Source organism: Phyllostomus discolor, chromosome 10 (assembly GCF_004126475.2).
Source record: "Phyllostomus discolor isolate MPI-MPIP mPhyDis1 chromosome 10, mPhyDis1.pri.v3, whole genome shotgun sequence".
Taxonomy (NCBI): domain Eukaryota; kingdom Metazoa; phylum Chordata; class Mammalia; order Chiroptera; family Phyllostomidae; genus Phyllostomus; species Phyllostomus discolor.
In genome coordinates, this window is record NC_040912.2 from 89,819,622 (window position 1) to 89,847,518 (window position 27,897).

General features: G+C 54.4%; 1 protein-coding gene across 1 annotated transcript in view; it reads left to right on the forward strand.

Moving 5' to 3' along the window:
- CNTNAP2 (contactin associated protein 2) overlaps window positions 1–27,897 on the forward strand; it is a 1,722,722-nt gene that overhangs the window by 1,679,115 nt on the left and 15,710 nt on the right. Inside the window, exon 22 of the mRNA XM_028525626.2 lies at window positions 16,430–16,669. Within this exon, the coding sequence (XP_028381427.1) occupies window positions 16,430–16,669 (240 nt within the window). The remainder of the gene's footprint in view (window positions 1–16,429; window positions 16,670–27,897) is intronic.

A 27,897-nucleotide genomic window follows, 5' to 3' on the forward strand; every position in this document is an offset into this window, starting at 1 on the left:
GTTCAAGGTGAAGGAGACGAGGGCAGCTCTGGGCACACGGGGGGGATCAGGCCGTGAGAATGATCTCAGAGCTGCCGGCGTGAAGGCAGGGTCCAGGGGCCCCGCTGTCGGGCGTGTCTGGCTTGTCATCCGGTTAGGAGTTCCGTGTCACGAAACGGGCATTGCCAAAGCAGGACGTGGCCGGTGGAGGGTGACCCACTCAGAGAACAGCAGTGGGCATTGGGGGCAGTTAGCCTGAAGGGGAGGGGCGTGGGGGTGGCGGGGGGGCTGCCTGTGACTCCCCGAGGAGTGCTCGCAGGGAGATGCAGGGCCTGTGTGTGCGTTCGGGGCTGGGTGAGAACCGCTGGGTCTGGCGGGCAGGTGTCCTTTCGGGGTGAGGGGGTGATGGCCCGAGCCTGCAGCCCGTCACCTGGAGAGGCCCAAGCCGGCCGTCACTGCGGGTGTCCGGGGAGAAGCTGGACAGCACGGGACCAAGGGGGAAGCTGTCAGAGCTCAGTTGTCTGGGCTCCGTCGTCCCACCTCTTACATGACCGGTCCATCCGTCCGTCTGTTGTAAGTGTGGTGCTGCCATTCCGTCCCCACCGACCCTCGTCCTGTCCTGGCCTGACACCGGATGAAACACTGCCGTGCACACTTGGCTCCCAACACGTGGAAGTGCTTTGACTCCACTGGGCCTGGGGCGTCTGTCCTGGTTCAGTCGGTGACTCTTCCCACCCCCCGGGGGCAGCTCCCCCTCAGTCACCCCGCCCCTCTGTGGGAGGAAGTTGGACGCTTTTGCTGGGTGGAGCCCTCTGAACCCTGCCGTCCCGTCGGGCCTTGTGGATACGTGTGTACACACACAGACTCCTTCACCCTCTCCAGTGGCGCCCACAGGCCCGAGCCTCCCTGGGTGACCTGGGTACAGCCGGAGCTCAAGAAACATGGAGAGAACAACTGAGAAACACCACTTGCATATGTTTTCTAAAGCGCATCCAAGGTTCTTTCTCTTTTCAACACTTCTTCAGAATTGTAACACTTTTAGAACAGAAGGTCAGTTGGGTTTCTTTTTAATGCCAGTTGGAAGATACGGGGGCTTGAGCTGGACGGTGATTCCTGGACACCCGCAGCACCGGGCAGACCCCTGGTGTGTGTTGGAGGTGCAGCTGGCGCCCCCTGCTGGTGAGTTCGGTTCGGGGGTGCAGAAAAGAGGGACCCAGATCCTCTGTGTGCGTGTGCGTTGTAACTGAGGCTCAAAGAGATTTGGGAACTTTCACCTGAGGCCGCCAAGCTGTTCGTGGCAAGGCTGGGCCCCCCCACCCCCACAGATAACAGCTCTTGCTCCTCCTTCTTGCCTAGTTACAAGGTTTGCACAAAAAGGATAAATGAGTACAAAGTCCTGTCAGCTCCCTGATATTTTCTGAAGCTGCACGTGACAGGCACCCAGCTAGCCAGTCGATGTGCGGTGGTTTTCAGCCAGGCCTCGGTGCCTCTGGAATCAATACGCTGTCTCTGGCCATAGGTGTTCAGAACCACAAAGTGCACTTCGGCTGAGCTCTTCTCGGAGGGTGTCCTCTGTTTCCGGGGCACCATTTCCCGGCGACATCATGAATTATTAGCGGGGCGGCGGGCCGCGGAGCACAGCCGTCTCTTGCTGTGGCCTCCTCGCAGGAGCCCGGTCTGCGGGTTCGTGGGGCCGGCCTCAGTCGTCGAGCCAGCCTGTAGCCCCCACTGTGAGCAGCACGTGCTGCAAATCCAGACCTTCATTCCGCCGCTGGTGTGCAGGGTGATGCAGAAGGAGTCCTTTCACCTCCGAGCGGGGTGACCCCAGGCCTCTTGTGAAGCTCGGGACCTGGGAGAACGACGCCGGAAACTAGCACCAGGGGCCCCCTGCGTGCGGCTACTCTGTGCGTTCGTCCCATAAACGAGTCCCCCGCCCACCCCCAGGCCGGCCACCATTCTGTCAGGAGGCCACGTGCACGAGGGGCACCCTGGGTCTCAGGCTGTCTCCCAAGTCTCAGGGGGGCCTCCTCACCAGCATCCCCCTTTGCACAGGTTCCCCTCTTCACCTTTCTCCGAAGCCACCTGCCCTGGGTTTCAGGCCGTGTCACCCGTCTCCCTCAGAGCAGGACCGGCCAGATCTTTTGGGGGGTGTGGGTAGACAGATGCTGGGGGATCGCAACTCAGCTCTGCTGAAATGTTATCCACAAACAACACTGCTGATTGCGAAAGCATGTGCTAAGGCAGGCCGCCAGGGAGAGCCCAGGGCGCCTGCTCCGACACCCCAGGGTCGGCGGGGCAGACACCCGGGGCTTCTTCGGGGCCACTTTCAGGTCCTGTATGAAGGCAGTGCTTTCCTCTGAGGAGTGCCCTAACGCATGACCTCGGAGCGTGCTTCGGGTGGGAGACAGGAGAAAACAAAATGCAAGGGAGAACGCCAGCGAGGATTTTATTAAAGGTGCCGCACATGTACTTTCATACGGTCCTGGAGCCACATTGGGTTATGCAAACCATTGTATCCTGGAACGACTTCTACCCCAGAACCCGGACTCTGAGGCCAGCGTGCTGCATTTTCTGTAAAACACTCCCTTTTGTCTCTGAAGGGACCCAAAAAAAAAAGAAAGAAAATAGAGGGGGGAAAACCTCCCTGCTGGCAAAAACTCTTTTATAAATCAACATTCTCTGAGAAGCTTTTAAGCACAAGGCTCTATTGTTCTATAAATTTTCTTACACAAATGGCAGGACTATTAGAATCTCAGATGAAATTATTCTCAAAAGCTTTCCACCAGGGCGAAAGTTATTTTAAGTAGTTTTTTAGGGATGAATTTTCACACAAACGCTCAGACACACACAAATAATAACCAGAAGCAAAAACGGAGTTTGCACAAACTTCCGGTTTCCGTGTTCCAGGGGCTTGGTGGTGATGGTAGTTATAAGAGCGTATCTTCAGTATTTGGGAGAATTCGCCAAAACCGCACACACACTTAAAATAGGTACAGTTGTTGATTTTAAAAGTTAAAGGTAAACCCCAAAAAAATCAGTGTTCTATTCCATTAATATGTTTGTATCTGTGGTCTCCTGCTCCTGGTATTTTTATTTCCAAGGATTTTAGTCTGAGCACAGAGTTAAAAGTCTCCTGTGTTAGGACTGAAGTTTAGCCCGGAGGTTTACTCTTAGCCCTAAATTCATGTTATTGTGAGATAAAACAAATGCAAAACTTAAGAAAGCTCACAATAAGCCGCTCGTGCAGCCCGTGGGTAGCTTGCACAACTTGAAAACTCGGGTAAACCCCAGAAATCAAAACTTTCGGTTTTGCAAGGCTCAGCGGGTGTCAGGGAGCGACCAGGGAGTCTGCACTATGTTTCAGTGAGCTGCAAAAATCTGGTTTGGAGCCTGTCAGACAAATAAGAGCATCCAGTGTTGTGAAGCAAATCTGAGTTCCAAGTGTTGCATTTCCGTCACGTTTTCCTGGTTCCTCTTGGTAACCAAAACTCTCTTCCTTTGAACCTCTTCACAGAGAGTTCCCTGGCACGGCCGAAAGCCGTCAGGCCCTGCAGGGGATTCAGACTCACCCCTGAGGCCGCATGCTATCTGGGGCGGCCCTGAAGGGGCCCAGGTCTCCCGGGAGTCCCAGAGCACAGGGGCCGGCAGCCTGGGTTTGACTCCGGATGGGGCAGGTGAGGGTTTCCTAAGACACCTCCCGTTTGGGGGCCAAGTGCCCTAAGCAGCACCTTTCCCACCCCTGCAAAGTCAGAAACACACCCATCCTGAACAAAACCCACCGCTTTCCTCTGTCGCCAGGCCCCAGCTCCCCCTCTCGCCCCAGAGTCACCGGCCCCCCTGGCAGGTGAGAAGTTCACAGTCCCCCCTCGGACTTGCCTGCGGACATGGAGCAGCAGGCCCCCGTCCTGGGCCCTGGGAGGTGCAGTGCCCCAGCTCCGGGCCACCACGCAGAGCTCAGACCCCGGATGGGGGCGGAAGGGGCGTCATTACTGACCAAACGGGCAGAACCTCGAACTGATTCCGCACAGGAAAGCTGGGCCTTAAAGGGGCGCGTTTCCGAAAGGCAGCATCTCTGTGCTCTCTGGAAGCTAGAAGTTCAGCAAATGCTGCTACTCTCCTGAGGGTCCCCAGCGTTGATGCTGACATAGAGAAGATAATAAAGCAAACCCGCTTCCTTCCTGTGCCAGGCCAGCTGCCCTCAGAGGACACTCCCCGCACGCTGACCCTCCGATGTTCTTCCCGTGCTAACGGCGTTCAGAGATTGAACCACAAACTCATTTCGTTGGCGGCCTTTCCTCCCTCCCACTCTAAGTGCTGAGAGTTTGCCGAGTTAACTTCAGATCCTCGGCGTCTGTGCTGGCACACGCCCCCGTGCCGGTCCTCTTCCCTGGCCGAGAAGGCAGCCCGTGGGCCGTCCCCACTCACTGATCTGCTCCGTGATTCAAGGCTCCAAGTCCGAGAGGCGGAGGGCAGAGTCGGCCAGGGCTAGCGCCCCCTCGGGAACACTGACCGCCCAGCTCCGGCTCCGACGTGATGGGTCCGTTCGGCATTCCCTTGTGCCCTGAACCAGCGTGGGTTCACCCGGAGTCAGACTGCGTTCTCTCCAGAAACACGTCCCCGAGTCTGAAAGCAGAGTAAGAGGCTGCGCAATGAGAGGGGAGCAGAATCCGTCAAAGAGCTGTCCGCCCACTGAGGAGAGCCACACCACGCACCACGGGCCACATACCAGTCCCCAGGGGGAGCATCCCTTTTTCTAGCTGTGGGAACTCAGGTTTCCAAGAACCGGGGGCAGGCGCAGTAGCCCTGGTTCAGCCATCGGTGAGCTGTGTGACCAGTTACTTAGCAGAACTCGGCCTGGGCTTTCTCCTCTGTAGATTGTAACTGTTGATACTACGCCTCCGCCCCAGCTCTGTGGCCTCTCGGTGGGAGGTCCGTTCCACACCCCAAAGAATCGAGGCTGCCTCCTTGCTTACCGGGGTGCCCAGGCTGCACCTCGAGAGACCGCAAGTATAAAGGCTGCATGTTTCCGTTTGAATTTTTGGAAACAGAACCGGCCTCCTTTATAAATACACATTCTCTCTGCCAGTTTTCAGATCTGCTGCTTTCAACGATCAGAAATGCGTTAGAGCAGAGCAGCTGAGATCAGGGTAAAAGAAGGGTTAAGATATTTAACATCCCGGGCCTGTTTCCTCTGTCAGAGGAAAAGGAAGGTAATAATAGCACCTATTTCACAGAGCGGCAACAAGGATTAAAGGAGGTAATGCATGTAAATTGCTCTGCGCAGGGCATAAAATACGGGCTGTAGATGTCAGCCACTATTATCGCCGCGGTCCCCCTGTGTCAGCCGGTCCTCGCGGAAGGAGAAAAAAATACTCGGGCCCTCAGCTCTTCCAGAACTCTCTCTACGGCCGCAACACTGGCAAAGCCTCCCTTGGTAAATAAGTACACCCCAATGTAGATGTGTTTTCCGTGCTGCACTTGAAGGCAGTGCTTTGTGTTTTTATAGGAAGATCCGGCAGTTCCCATCTTGTATTAACAGTGACTTGTATGCGACCTCACTTCTGTGTGTGTGTGCCGTTCGTGACCCCAGGGAAGGGTCGTGTCAGAGTTCAGAATTTGAAGGTGCAGGCAGTTGTTACATTGCTAGAGAGGCAGGGTGTTTAAGCGATCCTCTGAAAGCTTCCTTTGAGGAAAGTTTGTCTTTTCTCTTGGAAGGCCCTTCACAAAACTCACTCCCTAGGCCAGCATCAAATTATTCAGCTCACAGGGATGTTTTTTGGGGGTGTCTCAAGCTGTCTTGTTGCTGTATGAGTGTTAACAGAGCTCCGCCATCTAAACTGCCTGGAGAGCCCTGACCGCTGTGGCTCAGTCGGTTGGGCGTTGCCGGTTCGATTCCCAGTCAGGGCGCTTGCCTGGGTTTCGGGTTCAGTCCCGGTCAGGGCGTGTACGGGAGGCAACCTGTCCATGTTTCTCTCTCACACGCGTGGATGCTTCTCCCTGTCCCTCTCCTTCCTTTCCCCTCTGTGTAAAGACAAGCGAAGTCTGCGCTGCCTGTGGAGGAAGTGCTTCTCGCTGCCCTGGGACGCACAGGAAATCGTCTCCGTCGCTGGTTTGGTGCGTGTGGGTGGGGGTGCTCTGCCCACTCAGGTGCGGGTGTGGCGCCTTTACAGTCGTCATCACTTTAAAAGATTTGTCGTGTGCTCCTTCACTGAGGACTCTTCTCCCGATGTGAAAAACAGAATAAAATTTCTCAGCGGAAGGACTCTAGGAAGGGCGACCTGTATGTATTTCAGGAGCTTCCGGAGGAATCCGCGGGACTCCTCCAAGGCGTTCAAGAGGCAAAGCCCAGCGCTGCGTGGCAGCTGAGTCCCCGGCGTCACAAAACAGAGCTCCCCGTCAGGCCGCGCGCCATCAGGACAAGTCACCCCGAGCGTCCTGCAGGAACGTAGCCACGAGGCACGGAGCCACAGTGCCCGGGGCTCCAGCCTTGAGAGACCCACGAACGTGTTTCCATTCCTTTTAAAGCCAGAAGGGAAAAACGGTGAACTTTTAAGCGGCAGAAAGTGTTTCAACATCGTAATATTTTCGCCTTCAGTCCTAGAAGATCCCGTTTGTTTGTTACGGAGGACGAGGCCCTCGGGGGCGAACGCAGGGCCCGTGGGAGCCGGGGTGCGGCCTTGTGGTGGTCCCCGTGCTGAAGAAGGCCTCCCAGGCAGCTGCTCAGCCTGAAACACCGAAATGTGGCACTCCGGCCAAGAGCGCCAAATCCTCGGTTACCCAGGAAAACAACCTCTTCAGGCAGATTCATTTTCCCAACAGGATTCGCAATAACATGTTTTAGGAGAGAGATGAATGCCGTTGTCCCGTAAAACACCTTAAGCTTCAGTTCTCTCTGAAACAAAGCACACAGCTTGACACCGAGAGAAAACGACCGCCAGCTCGTTCCAGAAAACGCACGTTCTCCCGGGGGCTGCTGCCAATGCAATCTGCACCTTCCGAAGTGGAGACGGACGTGCCGGGGGCGTGCACGGGCAGCCGGGGGGGCAGAGATCATGACAGGACTGGACACTGGGCCCAGCTAGGAAAGTCAGCCCGCAGCCCGCACAGCGGGAGCTGAAAACACAGGTCCCCACGAAAACACGCCCCAGAGAGCCCCCCGACCTTCGTTAAAAGGGAAGTGAAGACCAACAGCCCTTTCAGCCCCACGGGAGTCACACAGGGCACTGGCGTGAGGGGACTGAGCGGCGGATGCAGGAGGGGTTGGCATCGCCCTGCCTGTTCTTCTGTGCTCTGTCTGTCCGCCCCCCCACCCCACCCTGCTGCCGCCAGGAGTGCCGAACCATTCACAGGGGGCAGAGCTTCGGTGCATTTCCCGAACGCCGGGGTGCTGAGCATTTCCGCTTCCTTTGACTCTGTCCCGTGACAGCTTCAGGCGTGGGGGCCGTGGGCTGCGCACGCCCTGGTTTATCACCGCTGCCTGTCCTGAAGGCTCCGTCCGTCCTTCCGTCCTGAGCCGAACGCCTCCCCGGGCCCATTCTGACCACAATGAGACAGTCTCAGAGACCACAGCGCCGAGACGAGACGCGAGGCCCCGTCCTTTCCTCGTCTCGGCCACGTCCCACTCCTGACTCCCAGCTCACAGTCAGAATCCCCTCATCCCGCGTGGGCTGCAGTGTCGGGGACAGCAGGGAGGAGGGTGCGGGCTGCTGTGAGGTGTGTTCTATACACCGTGAGACTGAGGGTGACTTGGGGGGTGGGAGGAGGCGGGCAGTATTTTCAATCACACAAATCAGGTGTTTGTTTCTGCTCAACTTTTCTAGTCAGATCCAGGCCACCATTTCAGCCTCTCGAAGTCCCTTTGGCTCAGGACCCTGTCCTCTCACGTAGAACCGCCCCTTTCTATGACATGCTGTGACACGTCAGTCAATGTGCCACTGACGTCCTTGTCCAAATAGTGAAGCATAGAACGTCAGGCTGGAGTCACCCCACTGAAATTCTTCCCAGAAGCCAGTTTTCACTCTTCGGTGGATTTCCACCCACAGTTCATCTCGCCGTAACTCCACCTTTGAAACACTCCCCTTGCTATCTCGAGCCCACACACACCTGCCTTCCACACCAAAGAGCCACGAGACACATAGTGACATGCTTTGCTGAAACATAGGTAGCCTCTGTCCATTCCCCCGACCTAGTGGGCTGTCCTTCCGGCCTGAAAAATGATGAGTGGGCTTTAGAGATGGGGCAGGAAGAAGGGGCTGTGGGAAGAAACACGCTGTAGACTCACGGGCCTGCCGTCCACATCTGGACCCCTTCCTTCGCGGCGCAGGGCGAGTATCATCGTGACGTTCAGATCCACGCAATGACCTGCTCAGGTCCAGGGTCAGCCTCAAAGCACATTGTCTCCCAAACATCGTTTCACGGGCCGGGGCCCCAAGATCTGAACCCTGTCTGATATTAATGATGTGACATGCACAGCAAACCGAGGGAACCCCCACCCGCTTTCTGGCAGCTCCCTCTCTCTCTGCAAGCCAGTCAGGCCTCACCACTCAGCCCCGACCTCAGCCGCCCGGGGCCTGATGCTTTAATGACTGCCTGTCACGCAGTCTCAGTCCTCAGAGGATGTCTTTCTCTGGAGTACGACAGCTTGAGGGGCCTCCAGGCGCAGGAATTAAAACACAAGCGAGAACAAAGGCAGGAAACCACTCTTTCTTTTTACTAAATCATTCAAGCTGACATCGTCTGGAACACAACCATTTGTTGGCACACTTTTCCTGGCCTGCCCTGCATTACGCTGCCGGTTATGGGTATGAGGCCAGCACCCTCTGCTGTCCCCAAAGCCCTGCTCCCTGGGGAGCTGGCTGCAAGTCAACAGGGACTGGGCGTGGCTAGAACAGTCTTCCACAGTTTGGAGAAGAATTAAGGAAAAAAACTTAAAAGCTTAATCTCGTTCTCCTTATAGTGTTGACTATAGGACTCTCCTAAGCCTAAAAATAGTCACCCCAATAAATTTAATTACAAAAAAACAGAAGCAGAGCACACAGAGAGAGAGATCATTCTTCTGTGCTGCATTTCACTTTGGACATTTTGTGTGTAAGATGTTGGTGAGGTTTTACTTCTGATGCCTCAGGTTAGGCAGAAGTTGCATAAGAGGCAGTGAGTGAATGAGAAGCGAGGTCCGTGCACGTAGATCCCGCGGGAGATCCAGACCGCACGGCAGTGCCCTGTCCTCCGGCGGCCGAGGGCTCAGACGCGTGGCTTAGATTTGCAAACACTGAGCGGCGGACTCGGACCAGCATTCCCCACGGAGTAAACCTCAGCGCCCAGCTCTGTGGGATGTGACCGACAGCTGCGTCCGTTCTTCCGGCAGGTCTTGTCACCACGTTCGGAGCCTGTTTCTCTCAGCCCCGGACGTCGCGCCGGGCAGCGGGGCCCCGGAGGCTGCAGAGAAGGGCCCGCCGGGCTCTCTGTCTCCTGACTGACAGCCGGGCACACGCAGGGAAAGATGGAGACTTCACCTTCAGACGTGTGTTCCTGTGTGGTGCTGAGTGTGTCTGGGAGCGTCAGGGGGGTCCTCTCTTCCCCTTTGCTTGTAGGCTCGACTGCATCACATTAACCAGCAACCACAGTGAGTCTGCGGTTTCAGACTAGACTTTAGGGGTGAGAAGGACAACCTCAACCCACACATGTATCCCCCAAAGTTCGGGGACTGGGATAAGTTCACACAAATAAAAATGTTGTACTTCCTGTTGTCGCAAAATTGTGTACTAGACTAGCCTCTTCGTATTAAGACATTTCTTTTTATTGCTGTTTCTGAAAAAACAACCCAATTTTATTTTATCAACACTTAGAAAAAGATTTACAGAGACCTTGATGGGGGAGGGAGGAAAAGAAGATTCTGTTTCTCCCCCCAGATCACCTCTTTGTGATTGAGTTAGCAAAGGTCATAGGTCAAGGGCTATTTGAATGACAACTGAATGTTTTAGTCCCGCCTTCCTGCATGCCAGAGAAAAGCATACAGTAAATAACGGTGAAGGATTAATACAACTAGCACACGGTTTACACATCAGGTATGAGTACGATTTAATTCCAGTGGTGCATCTTCTGAAAGGCCGCTGGTCAGGAAGGCGTCACTGATCAAAAAGTTCAGCCTCTCCTGGCCAGGCGCCGACCCTGAGGTCCAGAGCCTACATTTCAGTTCATCCTGTGATCCTGTTAGAACTGAGGGACGAGGTTTACTTGGGTTTTATTTTGCCTTTTTAGCTTAACGCTCAGCTCTCTTGTTACTGTGTTTGGGAGGGGTGGTATCTTTGAGCTACGGTCATTTCCCGCTCACTTACTCTGGGACCCCCCCACACACGTGGGAACGTGTGCACGGTGCTCGGTCCCGTCCCACACAGCCGGACTCGGGCGGACTGCGTCCTGCAGCCTCAGCGACAGTCCAGCCTGCAGTCGCCGGAGGATCACTTCGTGTGGGGCACTGACATAGACATATCGGGGAGCACGAAGATGGGGGATATCCGGGCCCTGTTCTCAGGGCTACAGTTCAGGTTTCCCGCCTGAACGGAGAGGGAGTGAGCACACCTGTCCAGGTAGAGCCAGAAGCAGAATCAGGGAGGGAGCCACAGGAACGCTCCTTTTGAAGGGTGGGGGGGCGGCGATATTCTGTAGTGATTCGTAATCGCCGCATTCTCCTGACAAGTGCTGTTGGGAGCCCTTCCTGTGAAGGTGGTGTCAGGAACGATGTCGGGGTGTTCTAAGTGGGCCGTGTTCTGGGACCACCTCACTGCGGCTCTCAGACCCAATGGTCCCGACTGCAGCCTGAGGACCTGCCGTCCGCGCAGGGACCGCACCGCACTTCCAGGGTCTGCGTTCCCCAGAGCAGGTCCCCACCCTCCGGCGCCGCGGCCCGGGCACCTCCGTGCAGAAAGGAGCTCCCTACGGGAAACCTCCCTTCGGTGTCTCATCTCAGTGTGGGGCCGGCCCAGTCGATCGGCGTAATTAACTTGCGGTAACTCACAGGCGCAGAAGGGACAGCCTCACGATCGCTCGTGAGGGGTTCTTGAGAAGTGCGGGTCTCTGTTCCAGACGGGCGTTGGCAGAACTCGCCGGGCTGTGAGAGGTGCTGCAGAACGCCGACACCAGCTCACGGCACCCCCGAACACCACGCTGTCGGGGCAGTCCCCGGGGAACACGGTCCTGACGCCATCTCCAACGGCCATGAAATAGTCTTTATTTTTAAAAGTCCTCACTCTGCCATTTCCAGAAAGAGTCCCGATGATAAATGCCCAAAGCCCAAACAAATATGAAAACTATACAATACAGCCCCTTGTTCAGACAGAAATTGAGAAAAATACAAAACATTATGTAGTTTTTCTTTTTTATGTGAAAGATAGACACCCACCGGCAAAGCCTTGACCTCCCTAAGTCTCCGTTCCCCTTCCGTGCGGTGGGGGGGACCCTGCCGCGCTCGGACCGCTGTCTGGAGACTCCATGCACAAGCGCTAACCACGCGCCTCACACGTGCACCAGCTGCGGCTCCTAAGAAGCTGTCACTGTTCTTAGCATCACGTGGCCCCGAGCTGGACCCGTCAGGACCAGGAGAAGCAAGAGAACCGATCCAGTCCTGCCCCGCCCCCGGGGGTGTGTCTCAGCCCGGGGTCTTTGGAGGCACGTCAGCCAGCTTTGTGGCACTACCCAGATTTGGAAATACGGCTCCCGCTCTCCTGGGCACCAGGACCCTGGCCTGTGGTGCCCCAGTCACCTGTCAGGAAAGGAGCCACAGCTGACACAATGGGGATTTTCCCCAGTAGAGGGAAAGCACAGAAAGACAAGAGCTAAAGGAGAGAGAGATGAGCAGAGGGAAGGTGCCCCTGAGAGAGTGGACCAGGGTCCTTGCAGCCCGGGCCCCGCCTCTGCCCACCGGGAGCTGACGTTCCCACCGGGGCTTGCAGCCCCGACCTCCTGGCCCCTGCCTGGTCCCACGGCTCCTGTGGTCCTGGATGCACTGTCAGACTCCCCCACCCTGGGGCTCCCCTCTGGCCGCCTTCCTTGTCTGTTATCCCTCCCTGGGGGTCAGTTCACAGGGAGACACCCAAGGGAGGGCAGCTCTTTAAGAAGCGGGGACCCCTCCTTAACATGGGATCCCTCAGACACGCACAGCTTTGAAACCGTTCGCTTCCGGTGGTGTGATTGGGAGCCTGCCCTGCCTACCGTTCGGAGGACCGTGTCAGGGGCCAGTGTATGAAGCGAAGCCGGAGTCGGAAGGTGTCCACCCAGGTCTCCAGCGGGAGAGACAGAACCAGACCCGATTCGCTGTAACCATGTCAGGGCCCAGCGGAGGGCAGGAAGGTGCCGGTGAGAAACAAAGAAGGCGCTGTCCCATCGGGGGTGTGGCTCTGTCCCATCGGGGGTGTGGCCCTGCCTTGGCCAGGCAGACCCCTTCCCAGCCCAGGGAGCTCGTGGGCGCTGCAGGGTAATGAGATCCGCCGCTAACAAGAGTTACCTTTCTTGTCGGTTCCCGTCACCGCCCTCCGCAGAGGAGCCATCTTTGAGTTTCCATGCCTGAAGTGCAAACATCTTAACGTGGCGTTCAGGGCCCTTCCCCATCTGGCCTGAGCCCTTAGACCCCCCGTCAGACTCCCACTGGTCCCAGGACGTAGCAAACCTCACGACAAGGTCACCCTGGAGTTCTTTTTCCTTCCACCCTCGAAGGCTGGCTCTATCGCAGATAGCGAGCAGTGAGGGTGTGGGGGAGCTGGTGGGGGTGGTGTGGAATGGGGGGAGCCGCTATGGAAAACAGGATGGAGGTCCTTCACAAAATTAAAGACAGGACTGCCCTTGCTGGGTGGCTCGGGTGGTTGGAGCATCATCCCGTACACCAACAGGCTATGGGTTCAGTTCCCCATGAGGGCACATACCTAGGTTGTGGATCAGTTCCTGGTCAGGGTGTGTATGGGAGGCAACGAACTGATGTTTCTCTCTCTCTCTCCCCCCTCTTGCTCTCTCTGTTAAATCAATGAATATAAATCCTCAGGTGAGGGCTTAAAACAGTAGAACCACATATGGTCCAGTGACCTCACCTCTGAGTATATGCCCAAAGGGATAGAAATCAGGATCTCGAAGAGGTATTCACACTCCCTGGTTCAGCGCGGCATTACTCACAGCCTAGAACCACGGACACAGCCTAACGTTTCACCCACAGGTGGACGGGTAGAAGCCTGTGCAGTATACACACATGTGGTGGGATGTGGTGCAGCCTTAGAAGAGAAGGAAACCCTGCCGTTTGCTGCATTAGCCGTGAGCTTGGAGGAGGTTATGGGAGGTGAAAGAAGCCAGACCCAGAGAACAAACACCACGTGATCCCTCGAATATCAGGAATTTAAAGTAGCCACACTCAGAAGCAGAGAGGAGAGTGGTGGTTACCTACGGGAGGCTGGGGGGCAGGGAACGGGGGTCCCCGGTCAGAACACAAAGACTTCGGACATGCAGGAGCAGTACGTCCCAGAGACCTACACGGAGCAGAGTGCCCAGAGAGAGCCGTGCTGTGCCGCACGCCTAGCCTTTTGTTCAGTGAGCGAAAACCACAGTCAGCCCTCGTTCCAGCGGGGCCTGCCCCTAAGTCTCCTCCGTACCCCACAAACCTGCTCCCCTGGTTTCCCGTCGTCTCTATCATTTTACCAAACACACGGTCAGGCCCTCAGCTCAGAAAACCACAGCGATTCAGAGACCCAGGGTCCGGCGGCCCAGGGGCCATAACCACAGGCCCCAGTTCCCTTGTGCGTGGCACAGGGGCAATGGCATTCCCTGCTCCACGGGCCTGCTCCGGGAACTAAGTGTCTAGCACATACAAGGCAGCTAGCACGCTTGGAGGGCTCAGCAAACGTTACCTCTTGTTACTCTGCTGCTGGTGCTCGGGTGTGTGTGTTGGTCGGCATGCCTGTTTCCCCAGCGAGGCCGTGAGCTGCTCAGGCTCAGTCGTTACATTACATGTGTCTCTGCCTTCCTGCTGCTCCCACGAGGTGGTCAGCGAGTTGAACTGAACTGAACTGAGTCAAATCGAATTGAATTGAATCGAATTGAATCCACTTGAATTGAACTGAAGCGAACCAAACTGAATGGAACTGAATGGAACTGAAGTCCCAGCAGATGGCAGAAGCCCCAGCCCCTGAAATCTTTTTTCTAGAACTCTCCTCCAGGGCTGGACAGGCTGAAAAGAGCTCTCTGTTTATGGGGGACAAGCAGCTGTTGGAGTTGAGGTGGTTCCCAGTTCTCTGCCACCAGGTGGCCATTGGTCCCCCTGCCCTGACCACAGGTGAAGACAGGCAGCAGGTCCAGAAAGCAAGGAGCTGAGGTTTTCCTTCCGCCCGGAGACAGGGTCAGCTTGAGCCTCCTTGGTCTGAGGATGTTCCAAGGGAGGGAGGGATGGAAACCAAATATCCGAACTGTTTGTGTGGAAGGCAAGCTGGTGACCCCAGAACCAGGAATCCGGGTATTAGACAAGGAGACAAAGAATGAATGCGTGAGTGGTCTGCCATCATCGGGGAGAGAGCGAGGACGGAAAGGGAACGAGCCAGCACAGGTGTCAGTGGGACCAGAGCCGCTTCCTGGTCATCGAAGGAACCTCACGACACGTCTGTGACTGCAGGTGTTTGTACGCAGCCACAGGCGCAGTCTGCCTCCTGTCCCGAGTGGCACGTGCTGTAGCCAGAGTCACAGACTGCAGTGCACTGCAGGGCAGCAAGCAGTATGGGGAGTCATTCGTGCCAGTGTCTTTACGTACCTGTCCGAGACCCTGTTTGAACTCCCAGAGAATTACCGCTCTTCATCTGTCCCGGTTCTCACCTCTCTCCCTGTTCGTCAAATGCACATGGACTAGTACAAGCCGGTCACTGAACCGATTCATTGGTGTGATGAGTGTGAGTACGTCCACTTCTTCTGTCCCCCAAGGTCTGCTCCCTTCTCTACTGAGTTATTCCTTAATTAACGGGGAGTACATTTTTACACAAGGCTACTTTACCTGTGTTCATTCCCCGATGAGAAATATCACCTGCTCTGAAGTCAACTTTTTTGTAAAGATTTTATTTATTTTAGACAGAGGGGAAGGGAGGGTGAAAGAGAAGGAGAGAAACATCAATGTGTGGTTGTCTTTCGCACATTCCCCACTGGGGACCTGGCCCATAACCCAGGCATGTGCGTTGACTGGGAATCAAACCAGTGACCCTTTGGTTCATAGGCCGGCACTCAATCCACTGAGCTGCACCAGCCAGAGCCGAAGTCAACTTTTTAAAATAAATAGCATTCTGGTTCCAGCCTTTGTTATTCACAGTTCACATGCAAGGGTGAGTATGTCACATTCCTGCCCTTGGACTTCAAAGGTAATCACCATGGTAACACCGTCTCCCATCCCCAATACAAATTGCCGAAGCGCCTTTGGCCCCTCACCTAGGTTTGCAGTACCGCGCGGGTGTTGCCTGGGCCGTCCGCGGTTCTCGAGCCCTGGCAGCCTCGGACTCGAGAGGAGGGCTTGTAAAAGTGCACCGACGGCCGGGCCACCCTCCAAGTGTCCGGCTAGAGACCCGCAGTGACACCAGTGCTGCGGGTTCAGGAGCCACGCTGGAGGAACCGCTGGGCAGAAAGCTCTAGGGCTCCTTCCGCCCCCATCCTGCTGGGGAGGGTCTAGAACTCGGGGCGGAGGGCCAGAGAGACGCTCGCTTCTCCTGATGCGGCAACGAGCGGTTGTGCTGGCTGAAACTGCATTGTAAATGCATCTGCTCACCCCCTGATCTGGGTGTTAGTTTAGGAAGAGGTTGAGCTCACAGGTCAGGGGGATGATGGAGATCCTTAAAGGCCTATGTAGGTTTGTGATCGAGTTGGTAATCTGTCCTGACTTCCAGCACACCTGTCAGGTTCTGGCTGGGATGCTGTAAACTCCAGGATGTCAAGGGGGTTGGATTCAGAAGAAAAGGGAACGCCCCATTACTGGCTGTAGGAACTCGTTTTTTTTCTTTTGTTTTTAAATTACAAACTCTAAAGAAGAAGGATAAGAAAGAAATACAAAAGCGGTACAGGAGGGCTGGGCGGGAGGCTTGTTCCACACCCGTGAGAGGGGCACTGCGGCTCAGAAACCGAAGTCACCTGGGACCAAGGTGCATGGTCAGGTTCAGCAGTCTCTCAGGTATCCGGAAGGCGATTACGAGTGCATGTTATTTTAGCAAATACAGCCTCCTTCTCCTCCGCCTGCCGGGTCCTCTAGTAACACAGGAGGTCTTTTCAAGGTGAAGTCTCTAGCCCTAAGCCCTATCGCGTCATGAGTGTTTCGTCTAAAAGAACGTAACATCCTAACCTGAAACCTAGGAGTAAGATCTGGACCCGAGCGTTCAGCGACAAGTGTATTCTGCAGCTGGAATGTAGCCAGTGGGATGAGATCGTTACATCCTCTCTCTCTGTCTTTCAGAAACGGGGAAGATCGACCAGGAGATCCACAAGTACAACACCCCGGGCTTCACGGGGTGCCTGTCCCGAGTGCAGTTCAACCACGTCGCCCCGCTCAAGGCGGCCCTGCGGCAGACCAACGCCTCGGCCCAGGTGCACGTCCAGGGCGCGCTGGTGGAATCCAACTGCGGGGCCTCCCCGCTCACCCTCTCGCCCATGTCGTCCGCCACCGACCCCTGGCACCTCGACCACCTGGACTCAGGTACGGTCTGCGGACCGCGGCTTCCTCGCCCGCGAAGCGGGGGTAACGGCAGCACGTGGCCGCTCATTACCCCAGAATTAGCTTCGTCAGTGACTCCAGGTGGAGGCTCACGTACCTCAGGTCGCAGGGGACAAGGAGAGAGGAGAAGAGGCTGTGAAGGCTAGAGCAGAGAGGTTGGGAGAAGAACGGAGGAGCGGTGACGTTTGCGACCCTGCGTGATCACGCCGGTGTGAGGCGGCTGTCTGTCTGTCTGTCCGCTGCAGGGTGTGAGGCAGTTGTCTGTCTGTCTGTCCACTGCAGGCCGTGAACTGCCCTGCTCGGGGATTCACGGGAGTCTGTTCTTGGTGTCCTTCCTGGGAGTGCAAGCCGCTCCGGTGGGTGGGGGGGCATGTGTATGGCAGCCTCATCTCCCAGAGGTTCCTACTTTGAGTCGGAGAATGGAAGCTCCGGAAAGATTCCTTTCTGCATCTGCCGGATGGCAAACGTCCTCAGTGTAAAATAATCTTCATACAAACTCCGGGGTTCTACGTGGGTCCCCACATCAGTGTGTGCACCCCGGGTCCTGTGAACCTGATTTATCATTCTGAGTGCTGATTCGGGGGTTCCAGTCTTTTCCAGATAATCCTCCGTGTGAGGGTAGAATAGGGATCCCACTGTCAGACAGTCGGAAACAAAACCGCACACGCAGCGGAATGCGGTTGCTCGCTGGGAATCGTGTGTTACTTGAGCGTGCGCAGTTGGTAGGACAGAGAGGGTGCAGGTGAGCGCCACCTGGTCCGGGTCTGAACAGAGGGCGTTGGGAAGAACCGCATCACTGCATCTGGTTAGAAATGCAGATTCTCAGACCCTCGCCCCAGACCCACTGACTGAGTCGGCGTCTGCCTCTCAGCAAGATTCCCAGGCTGCCGACCGTGTGCACGTTCAAGTTTGAAAACCCTAACCCAGTGCAGTGGTTCTCAGTCCCAGGTGCACTTCCCGATCACCCAGGGAGCTTCCAACATCCCGATGTCCAGCCTACACCCCTGGCCGTGAGATCCAATGCCCGGGGGTGAGATCCAGGTGTCCCTCCATGTGAAACCTCCCCAGGCATGTAGCCAAGCTTGAGACTCACCCACCAGATAAGAGGGGAGCTTACTAGCGGCCCCCCTTGGAGAGCCCTTTTAAACAAGGCGGCCAAAAGAAAAGGAAGTTCATACCCAGACTGCAACAACAGCAACAACAGGAAGATGGTTCACAAAGAGCAGTGAAGCCTTTAGGTGGTGAGGTCTCGAAGGGAAAAGCCGTGGCAGTGAGCCTGCGGAAGGTCGAGCCCCCCTGACCGTGTTCTGAGGGAGCCCATGGACACAGAGAAGGCTCTGGGCGAACTGGAGGACAGCGGTCACCCTTCCTGCAGCCGGAAAAGCGGGCGGAAGGCACGTGAGCCAGCGTCTGCAGCGCGGGCCGGACTCAGCGCATCTCACGAAAGCGTGTCGTCGTAGAAGGTGCTGCGCCCCGGGAGGAAACCTCGGTGTGAGGAGATGCCACATTATTACTCGGTCTCTCGAATTGCCCGCAAACCTAGTTTGAAAGGAGACGGGGGCGGGGGGAGGGGATGCTGCTCTACAACTGAAGCAGCACACGCCCCTGGCTGGGAAGACAGGGTGTCTCACGGCCTGGGCACTACAGGGGTGGCCTGGGCCGCCCAGAGCTCCTCGCTCCACAGCCACACGGGGCCTGCGCTCTGCAGAGACCTGGAGATTAGAATGCAAGGCGTCCACCCCTGGGCCTCGTGTTCCTTCTGACCCCTACGTTTCCTTCTTAGTTAGATGCTCTCCAATGATAACACCAGAAATGTTGTCTTGGCGAGGCTGGCTGCGTGAGATAAGACTCCTTCCCTCTCCTGCAACACAGGCCGACAGGGCTGCTCACTGCCTCTCCGACGCCTTAGCCTATTACGTTTCTTCCGTAAAATAAAAACACATTTTTCATTTTCATCAACAGCTTTATTGATTTGGATATTTTTAGGACGTCAGCTACCTCCTGCTGTTGGCTTCTAGTGGGTAGAGGCCAGGGCTGCTGCCCAACATCTTCCAGTGCATCAGACAGCCCACAGCAGAGAATTATTTGACAAAAATATCAGTAGTACAAGAAGCTTCACAAACCACTTTTGACATGTTCGATAGTCACAGCACCTTCTCCATACATGGCACAAATCTTTTTTTGTGTTTCAGTTGAGTTTTTACCTCTCTTGAAATAATGAAGCATAATACACTGAAAATATTGCATATCTTCTTCCATCTTCAATATTAAAACGGCTGCACAGAAATTCACCAATTTTGATAAGTTTTTCTAATGCACGCTGACATGACAGCTGTCCCAATGCAATCTAACAAAATTGTTCTGAGTGAAGTTCAAGATTACTAAGCACAACCAGGGCCATCTTACGGAGAAAACGTAATGGACATTTTGGCCAGCCCAGCACCACTGGCCAGGCTGTGCGCCACACAACTCCAGGGGTGACGTCTGACTCCTGCCTGCCGTGCAGCGTGCTGACTGTGACGGGGGTCACTGGCTCGCTGTGCACAGGAAGCAGACACGGCAGAGCGTGACAGTGTAAAGTCAAAGAGGACGTCTCCATTGGCTCCGACGTGCTTTAACCCCTCCCCCACCTGGCTGTTCGCCCCTCAGGAAGGAGAGAGCAGGCTTCCGTGGAGCCTTGACGGGTAATAGAATTCCCAGTAGGGTTATGAAGTTTTAGCAGTGTATTTTCTTTGCATTAGAAATGAGATCACTTGAGTGAAAATAAGTCAAGAAGTAGTCATGAGGGCTCACTTGCATGGCTATGGCAAAGAATGGGGAGGTGGTTCCCGCGTGCCTGGAGTTTGGAAAAGTCTGGGCGGTGCAGCAGCATCCTCACGGACACCGGGGCGAGCCTGGGGCGGGAGAGTGCGCCGTTGTAGGGGAAGTAGTAAACACGGTTCGGCTGGTTTGAGTACACCCGCTCTGCTCTGTTGGGAACATCCAATGGCTGTTTTTCTGCCTGCTCTCCCCCCAATAAGAGGTACAGCCTGTTTCTGAAGCACATCATTATGGTCCATTAGGGATATTTTTAGAACAATAACTACAAGGTAGAGAAAACCCAGCCCCGAGTTCTGCAGTACTGAAAGGCCACAGAGCAGCCGACAAGTGCCGTGATCCTGCCTCTCACTCATGGGCTCTGCTCTGTCTCCCTGTCCCGTTCAGGGACTCTCCTTTCCTTGGAACAGCAAGGAGTTGCCCACAGGACAACTGCAGACTGGCAATGCACCTGTTCTGTGAAAAAATGAAAACAAAACAGCCCTGGCTGCGTAGCTCAGCTGGTTAGGGCATCATCATGAGGCACCAAGACTGCGGGTTCAGTGCCTGGTCAGGGCACATGCGAGAGTCAACAAATGAGCGTGTGAATAAGTGGGACAGCAAATCTCAATCTCTCTCTCTCTCTCTCTCTCTCTCTCTCTCTCTCTCTCATCAATCAATAAATAGAAGTGTTTTTAAAAGCACCAGGAAAAATATATCCAAGGGCCTTCTGCACGAAGGCACTAAGGCCCACCTCCAGACTGTTCAGCGAGCCACTTTGCAGGGCATTCGCATTAACCCTGGGGGTGTTTTATCGCATTCATGATACTTGATACAGAACCCATCAGATCAAGGGCCACATACTAGGCCCTTTTGTAAAACAGCGTAAGATAGACAAAGCACTTGAAGATGTAAGATTTCATTTCCTAAGGAATCTTCTGGTGATACAGATTATAGCTTGTTGGTATTTTTCAGGGCTCTCTAGTGAGTAGTGCTCTCAGCACAGGTATGTGGTGGGGCACACGCCTCCACTAACTGACAGGTGCACCAGGCCCCAGAAAGGCCCCAGAGAATCGGCCCCTGCTGGGTGCTGGCAGTTTCCACTGACACCTTGACCTCTCGGGCTCCCACCCTGAAGCTACCCTGCATGTGACACTGAGGGGCTGTTGACCAAGAACTCTCAGTGGGCGGGACATGGAGAATCCAGGAAGCACTGAGCGGAGAAGACAATAGTTCACACTGGTCAGATTCTCCTCCTGCTGAGATCCAAGGCCAAGGTTGTCAGGGGGCCAGGAGGATGCAAACCCAGACTTGCCCAGTGGATTCACTCCAGGTTTGCAGAGCTGTTGAAAAGCCAGCCCTCTCCGGAATGGGGGTCTCCCGAATAAACCGGGAGCGCGGTGGGGTGTGGTGCCAGGGATCACTCGAGGCAGCAGCCGAGAGCCCCGTCAGACTCCCGAGTGTGCAGAGCGCCCCGCTCCTGCGAACTGAGAGGCTGATGAGTTTGATGCCTGCAGCCACCCCTGCCCTGCCTCTGACACTGTGATGTCTGATGACTTGATTGCTTGTCTGTGTTCCAGGTTTCCCCTCCACCATCTGAAGATAAAATATTTTTATATCTTCACACGCAAAGGAGTTGTGGGTGTGACGAACATTTAAAAACTGCATATATTTATTCCGTTCCCTTCATAATTACAAGCTGATAGTTGGTTTTCTTTACCACCTGCAAGCACTTAAAATAATCTTTCCAGCTCTTATGATTACATCTTCATTATTTCTGAGCAGATCCCTTTTTCCATCCTTGTGCTAAGACTGCAGGATTCATGCATTTAATCTCTGGTACCTAGTCTCCTTAGCCTCTCCTGTGTCCCCGGCCCTCTTGGGGGACCCACAGCGCACACCTGGTCACGTGCGAAGGACCACTATCATCCCCCCTCACCAGAGCACACTCTTCCTGCGAATGACCCGCCGTCTGCTCTTCTGCACAAGCACCAAGCACGTTTACACAGTTTAAGTTACACATGATAGCAGGGTCGCAGCTCTTCGATCTTAGTCATTTAAATTGTTCCCATTTTTGTTTCCCTTATGAATAGATTTACATACATGATGTTGAGTCAGGGAGATATATATACACACATATACACATATATATTATATATAAATACATATATAAATATATACTTATATACGTGTGTATATTTATATATATACATATATATTATATAGTTTAGATAGAGGAAGGAGAGAGAGAGAGAGGCACCGATCCGTGATTCCACCTCTCTGTGCACTCATTGGCTGATTCCCGCATGCTCCCTGACTGGGGACCAAAGCCCCAATCCTGGCGCACCGGGAGGATGCTCCAACCAGCTCAGCTACCTGGCCAGGGCCCGGGACACATTTCACAGTTTGGTGGCAATTTCGTATCACCCTCCAGTGATACAGCACCTCCAGCCTAATACATATGAGCGTCTTTTTCCCCACACCCTCACTAGATCAGCACATCATGATATTGTTTTAGATTTGCTACATTTTATTTGAAAAAAAATGATACTTCATTGTTTTATTTGGATTTTATTAATTATGAGTGAGCTTAAGTATCTTTGTACATAAGTCAGTTGTATTTATTTTCCCATTAACTGCCTGTTTATATTCTTTGGCCAAATATTTATATTCTTTCCTATTTGTTGGCTATTTACTACTTATAAGAATTCTTTATATGTTAAGTTATTATTTTACTGTGTTTGAATGGTTTCCTAGTCTGAGCTCTATTTTTTTTGAATTTACAGGATTTTTTTCCTGTAAATTTTTAAAAATTCTACATGGTGAATTTAAAACAGTTTTATGGCTTTTTGCCTTCTCCATTCAGAAATTATTTTTAAAATTTTCCACATTTTTTTCTAAGGATTTTGTTTTATTTGTAAACTTGACGTATCCACTCCACCTAAAATTTGTCTGGGAGTAAGGTAGGACTCCAACTGTATTTTCTCCATCTGGCCAGCCAGTTGTCCCGGCAGCGCCTGCCGAGGTATCATCCTTTTTTCTACGTTCATCACACTCAGAACTGCCTTGTATCGTGAGTCTGCCTCTGGCTCCCTGCTCTGCCCCGGCGATCTGGCTCTTCACAAGGTAGTGCCCAGCTGTGGCAATGGCCTGAGCCTTTGTAACAGCATTTAGTAGTTCATAAAGCTAATTTCCCTTTTATTCTCTTTTATCAGAATCCCTTTTGTCTGAACACACTTACTTTTCCTGTGATTTTAGAATTCTAATCATCTTACTAGGATTGTGTAGAGCTTTTATTGGGACTGAATTTTACGTGTAACTCAATGGCAGGATGATTGACGTCTGTATAAATGATGTTTTCCCGTCCAACAAGAGAATGAATGTCTTTCCACGTATCAGACCTTCCCTTCGCATTATACGAAATTTATATGAAGATAACTTCAAAAGTTTCCCTGATAAGTTCATCTCTAAGTTGTGGTTCTTTTTTGGCAAGGCACAAAACCCAATACCCATTTAAAGAAAAAAAAAACTCCCTGTCTTAAGGTCAATTTGGCACCTAATTACATCAGAAAAATCCCCCGGCCCCCCTCCCCCTTCTCCCCCCTGCCCTCCCCCCCACCCAGCAGTACCCAGATGAGCATTCTGTTGAATCCAGTCGGGAGAAGATGCGTGCACACAGGGCAGGGGACCTGAGAGGGGCCACCTCAGAGTCCCCCCTGCACACCTGACTTGCTCAGCGTGTACGATGATGCCTTCCGGATCCCACTTGGATAGGTCTTGTCCGGGACTGGATATTGAATACTACCCTAATGTCATTTCAGTATCAGTGGAGATGACGTGTGGTTCTTCTCCTGCGGCAGCCTAACCAGGCAGACGGCAGTAAGCGCTGTCCCAAGAGTGAGCCACGCCTCCGTCCCCAGCATTAACCACGTTGGTCACGGTGGGGCATTCTCTGAAGGTTTAACTAAAATCGTTTTACTAAAACTTCGTTTAGTTTTTTTTAAATCCATCAGCATCCTTGGGTGAGATGGGTGTGTAGCATCCTTTTACTTGTCGGGGGGAGGGCGTGTTTGGGTTTTGGACTTACGCCTAGCTTCATGACAAGGGAGCGGAAGGGACCACCAGCGGGAATGTGGGGGCCTCCAGGAGAGCAGTCCCAACGACCGGGGCGGGCGGTGGGACCTCAGTCCTACAACCGCAAGGGAGCGAGTGTGGGAGCACGTTTTTTCCTGGGGCCTCAGACACGATCTCAGCCCCACGACACACAGATTTCAGTCCCAGGGCCCCAGTCACACCACGCTGGGCTTCTCCGCTGTTCTCTGACCCGGGAATAACCCCAGTAAGTGCCGTCCAAACGTCAATGTGCCAGAAACACCCGGGGACGTCAGTGAATACAGATTCAGCAGGCCGGGGACCGGACTGGAAATTCCGCATTCCCAGCAAGCTCGCAGGTGAGGTCCACCGGCCACGCTGAGTTACAGGATGTAACGGCCCTGAGCACCACCTGTGCCGTGTAAGTCCACAGATGTCACCTCAAAACCACGGGAGCCCCCTGCTCTGTTTCCTGGGTGTGGGGGCGTGGCTCGCTCCCTTCCTTTAATGATCGTGGGTTTTATTAGATTCACTTTCTCGTCGATGGTGATTTCTCTTACTTTACAGTTTTCTAAAATGTATGCATTTATGCTAGGTTTTCAAATGTATTTCCATAGAGGTGAACAAAATCAGTTTTTGTACTAGTTGAATTTTCTTTCTCTAGAAAATTTCTTCATCTTATTTTTTTATACTATAGGTTTAGGTTTTTCTCCTTTTCTTCTTGATTAGATTTTTTTCTCAAAGAACCAGCTCTGGATTAATTTATTAGTTCTATCATTTTTCTGTTTGCATTTACCGCTTCCTTTTACTGAACTTCTTTAAGTTTGTATCTGCCGCTCTTTAACTTTGTAACTTGAATGTGTGTCTCGTTTCCATTTGGAGGGGGTGGTGTATCATCCTCTTACAGAGGGACGTGGGTCGCAGTTAACAAACCTCAGCCCCAAACTCTCCCTTCTGACCCCACCCCCAAGACTGCGCCTTCCACAGGCAATGTCCCGGCATGAATGTTTCTTACTAGGTTTTTACCTAAGGGTCCTGGAAAGACTTCAGAGGCTGCCTTCAGTTGCCGCAGCCCCCCCCACACCCCGGAAGAACAGAGCTGCCAGGCCTGTGTCTTGACAAGCGGCAGGGGCCCAGGTGAGGAAACAGGAGGTGAGCCGACCTCTCAGCGGCTCCAGGGAAGGGCGGTGGGGTCGGGTCCCTGCACGTGGTCCCCTTCTTCTTCCACGTGCTGCATCCCAGTCCGCTGCAACGCGTCAGGGGGTGCCCTCGCTCCGGGCTCTGTTCTTTCAGAGCCAGAATGGTTTAACTCCCCGAACCTCCACTGTGAATAAATTAAAAGGGTCACAAACCTCCAGCTCTGGGTCCTTGTTTCCTCCCTGTGTGGGCATCTCTTTCAGTCCCAGCTTCCCTCCACCTCTCTTCCCGCCTGTCAATAGATTCTGAGCACCAAGGAGGGTAGGGTGCTCCCCTAATCTTCTCTGTATGCTTACCACCCCACCTGGCGGGGGTCCTCAGAGAGGACCTCCCTTGGGGGATGTGCCTGGCCAGCTTTTCCGCTGTGGTCTCCATCCCCTGCGGCTGGGGAAGGGCAGGGAAACCCAGGGGTCCGTGTTGCTGCGGCAACGTCTCTGGTGATGGCAGAACCACGGACTCCAGCAAGTCCCGGTACTTGTTCCTGTCTTGTTTTCGTGCCGCAGACATGTTACGAGAGGCCGATGAAAATGCAGTAGGTTTCGGTTATCCACAGATGTGTCTGTGCACTACTATTCTTGTGCATGAAGAACACTGTCCAGGCCGGTGGGCACCACCTGCTTCGCTGACTTGCCATTCAGAAAGGCTGCCGTGGGAATCTCCGGGTGTGAGTTTTCCCAGGGAATCCCCGCCAGCTGCCGCCTGGAATGCCAGTTCCGCCTTTGCTGGCCACCAGGGCCCTTGTGTCGCTGGCTATGATTTCTAACGTTGCAGAGACATTGTTCAGACGAGGCTTAGGCCCGATGGCGTCTGCTCTTCGGAGGGAAGTCACCGCGCAAACACACGGCAGTAACAAACAGGTGGTCGCTGGAGAGCTGTGCCGATGCCCTTCTCCTGCCAGACTGTTCGGGACGGGAAGGGCCAGGCGGGTTCTCGATGCTGCTGCTGCGTTTCCGCCCGGAGGGCTCAGGGGAGAGAGTAAACTCAGCTTTGTGCTAAAGCGGGAATGTCCGTCAAGCCCGTGTGAGCGTGGGGGGCGGCGATCTGAAGCACAGAGAGCGAACTGCTCCGAGGTTGCGTCCTCTAGGGCTCGGGAGAGACGCGGAGCGGTTTTCAGCAGCGGACGTGGGAACTTTCGCCTTTTAGCAGACTCGGAGCATAGCAACAGGCACGATGGCAGCTTCAACTGTGCACGGCCTCCGTTGCTGAACGCTGTCAGGGCGTCCTTTTGTTTGGTCCACGGTGGCCCTTTATGTATGAGAGGACATGGTGAGGCCCCGCTTTACAGACGAGGAAAGTGAGACTCAGGGAAAGCGAGTGCCCGCACGCCGTCGGGGAACGTCGGAGTGGCTGCCGCGCACGGCACCCCTGCAGACCCCAGACGCTGCGCCCCCTCCCGAGACCCCTGCTGCGCAGCCAGGCCTGGGGATCAGCCGCCTGCGTCCGGCGCCTGCGCAAAGGCACGCGGAGAAGCGCGTTGCCGGGTCTACATTGCAGGAGCACCTCCCCCACCCCGCTGCAGCGCTCTCCCCACTCTTCCTTCCTCTGGATGGAAATAATCAGATTTGAATATAATATACCCAGTTCTCTGTTCTGGACTGTCTCCCGAGCTTCCGCCATCCCTTCGAATCTCAAGCAGAACTCTGAAGTCACAGGCACTTTGCACGCCTGTGGGTGAGAGTCCTGCTGCTCAGCACACGTCCCCCTTTTTTATTTTTTAATTTGTCCTTTTTCAATCCGGACTAAGTCATGTCTAGGACGGCCGGACCCGATTCGTCATTTTCCACAGTCTGTGGACATGCGCGAGAGGCGGGCCTGTGAGGGGGCCACCTGGCTCGTGTCGGAAGTGGCCCCCGGGAGGAGTTCCTTTGCAGGGAGCACTGGGAAGCTGTAGAGACCTTTTATCTCCCCGGGTTTCTTCGACAGCCGTGCGCCACTCCACCTGCCAACGAGCAAAGACTCTGTCTTTGGAGATCTGAGGTTAGTTCAGGAAGAGAACAGTTCCCCAGACAAGGGGAACGCCCGGCGTGGGGGTTGTGGCGTCCGTTTTCTGAGGTCAGCCTTCTGGGAAGACCAGACCTGTCTTGGGGTCGGAATTACACGCCTTCGCTTCTGCTAATGCAGCTGAAAGGAGGATTTCAAAGCACGAGCCCTGCTGGGCATTGATCAAAGACTTACCATATGTGCAGAATTAACTTTCACAGCACCCTGGCTCTGCTCACAGGCCGCTTTCTAATGGACCGCAGTGTGGGGCCGGGATCGGGTCAGCGGGCCAGATCTGGGTGGAGGCCACCGTGTTCTCGGAAACCCTCCTCATCTGCAGTTCTGGTTTCTGAACACTTAGGAGTGAAAGGAGTCAGGGTTCACATGCTAATGAAAGAGCAATTACAGCAGACATCCTGTGAGGTCAAAGCCGTGTGAGTATCGACAGAGCGAGTCCAGGGGGGGGCAGGAGCACAGGCACATGTCGGAACCTGAGGACACCTTCCGCAGACCGAGAGAGGGGTCACAGCAGCAAACTGAGTGTCTTCTCAAACGCATTCAGTTACTCACTGTGCTCACCTTGGAAGACATAGGCGAGGACAAAAGCAAATCAGCGATACTCACCTGCTTCCAAACCAGGCGAGCTGTGGCCCTGGAACTGACTAGAAACTCACAAAGGGGAAGTGAGGGGAGACCCTTCTTCCCTTGCCTGGCTCCTCGGATGATTAAATGGGCCTCAGGGTGCTCACAAAGGATGAAACTCATCTTTTAACCAGATTTTAGGTGATCAAAAACTCACTGTAATCAAGCTCCCAAGCCATCAGGTGTGGGAATCCGAAGCCTTTTCCGACCCTTGCCCAGGGCCTGGTGGCGGCCACCTGAGCAGACACCTGAAGGCAGTAAACAGCTCCCCGGGCTCCTGGAAACGGCCACCTCGGGAACAGCGCCAGCCCTTGACCGTGGTCTCGGAGACAACGACAGGGAATGTCTTCGAAGGCCTTCGCACAATGTCTGGTGGCTCTGACTTCTCACTGTGGTTATTTTCTCAGCCACCCTGCCCTCAGCGAGGGGGGCTGTGTCCCTGACCCAGCGGGCAGCCCGTCCCGGCCAGTGCTGCCTTGCCGTCAGGAGACCGCACGGCCACA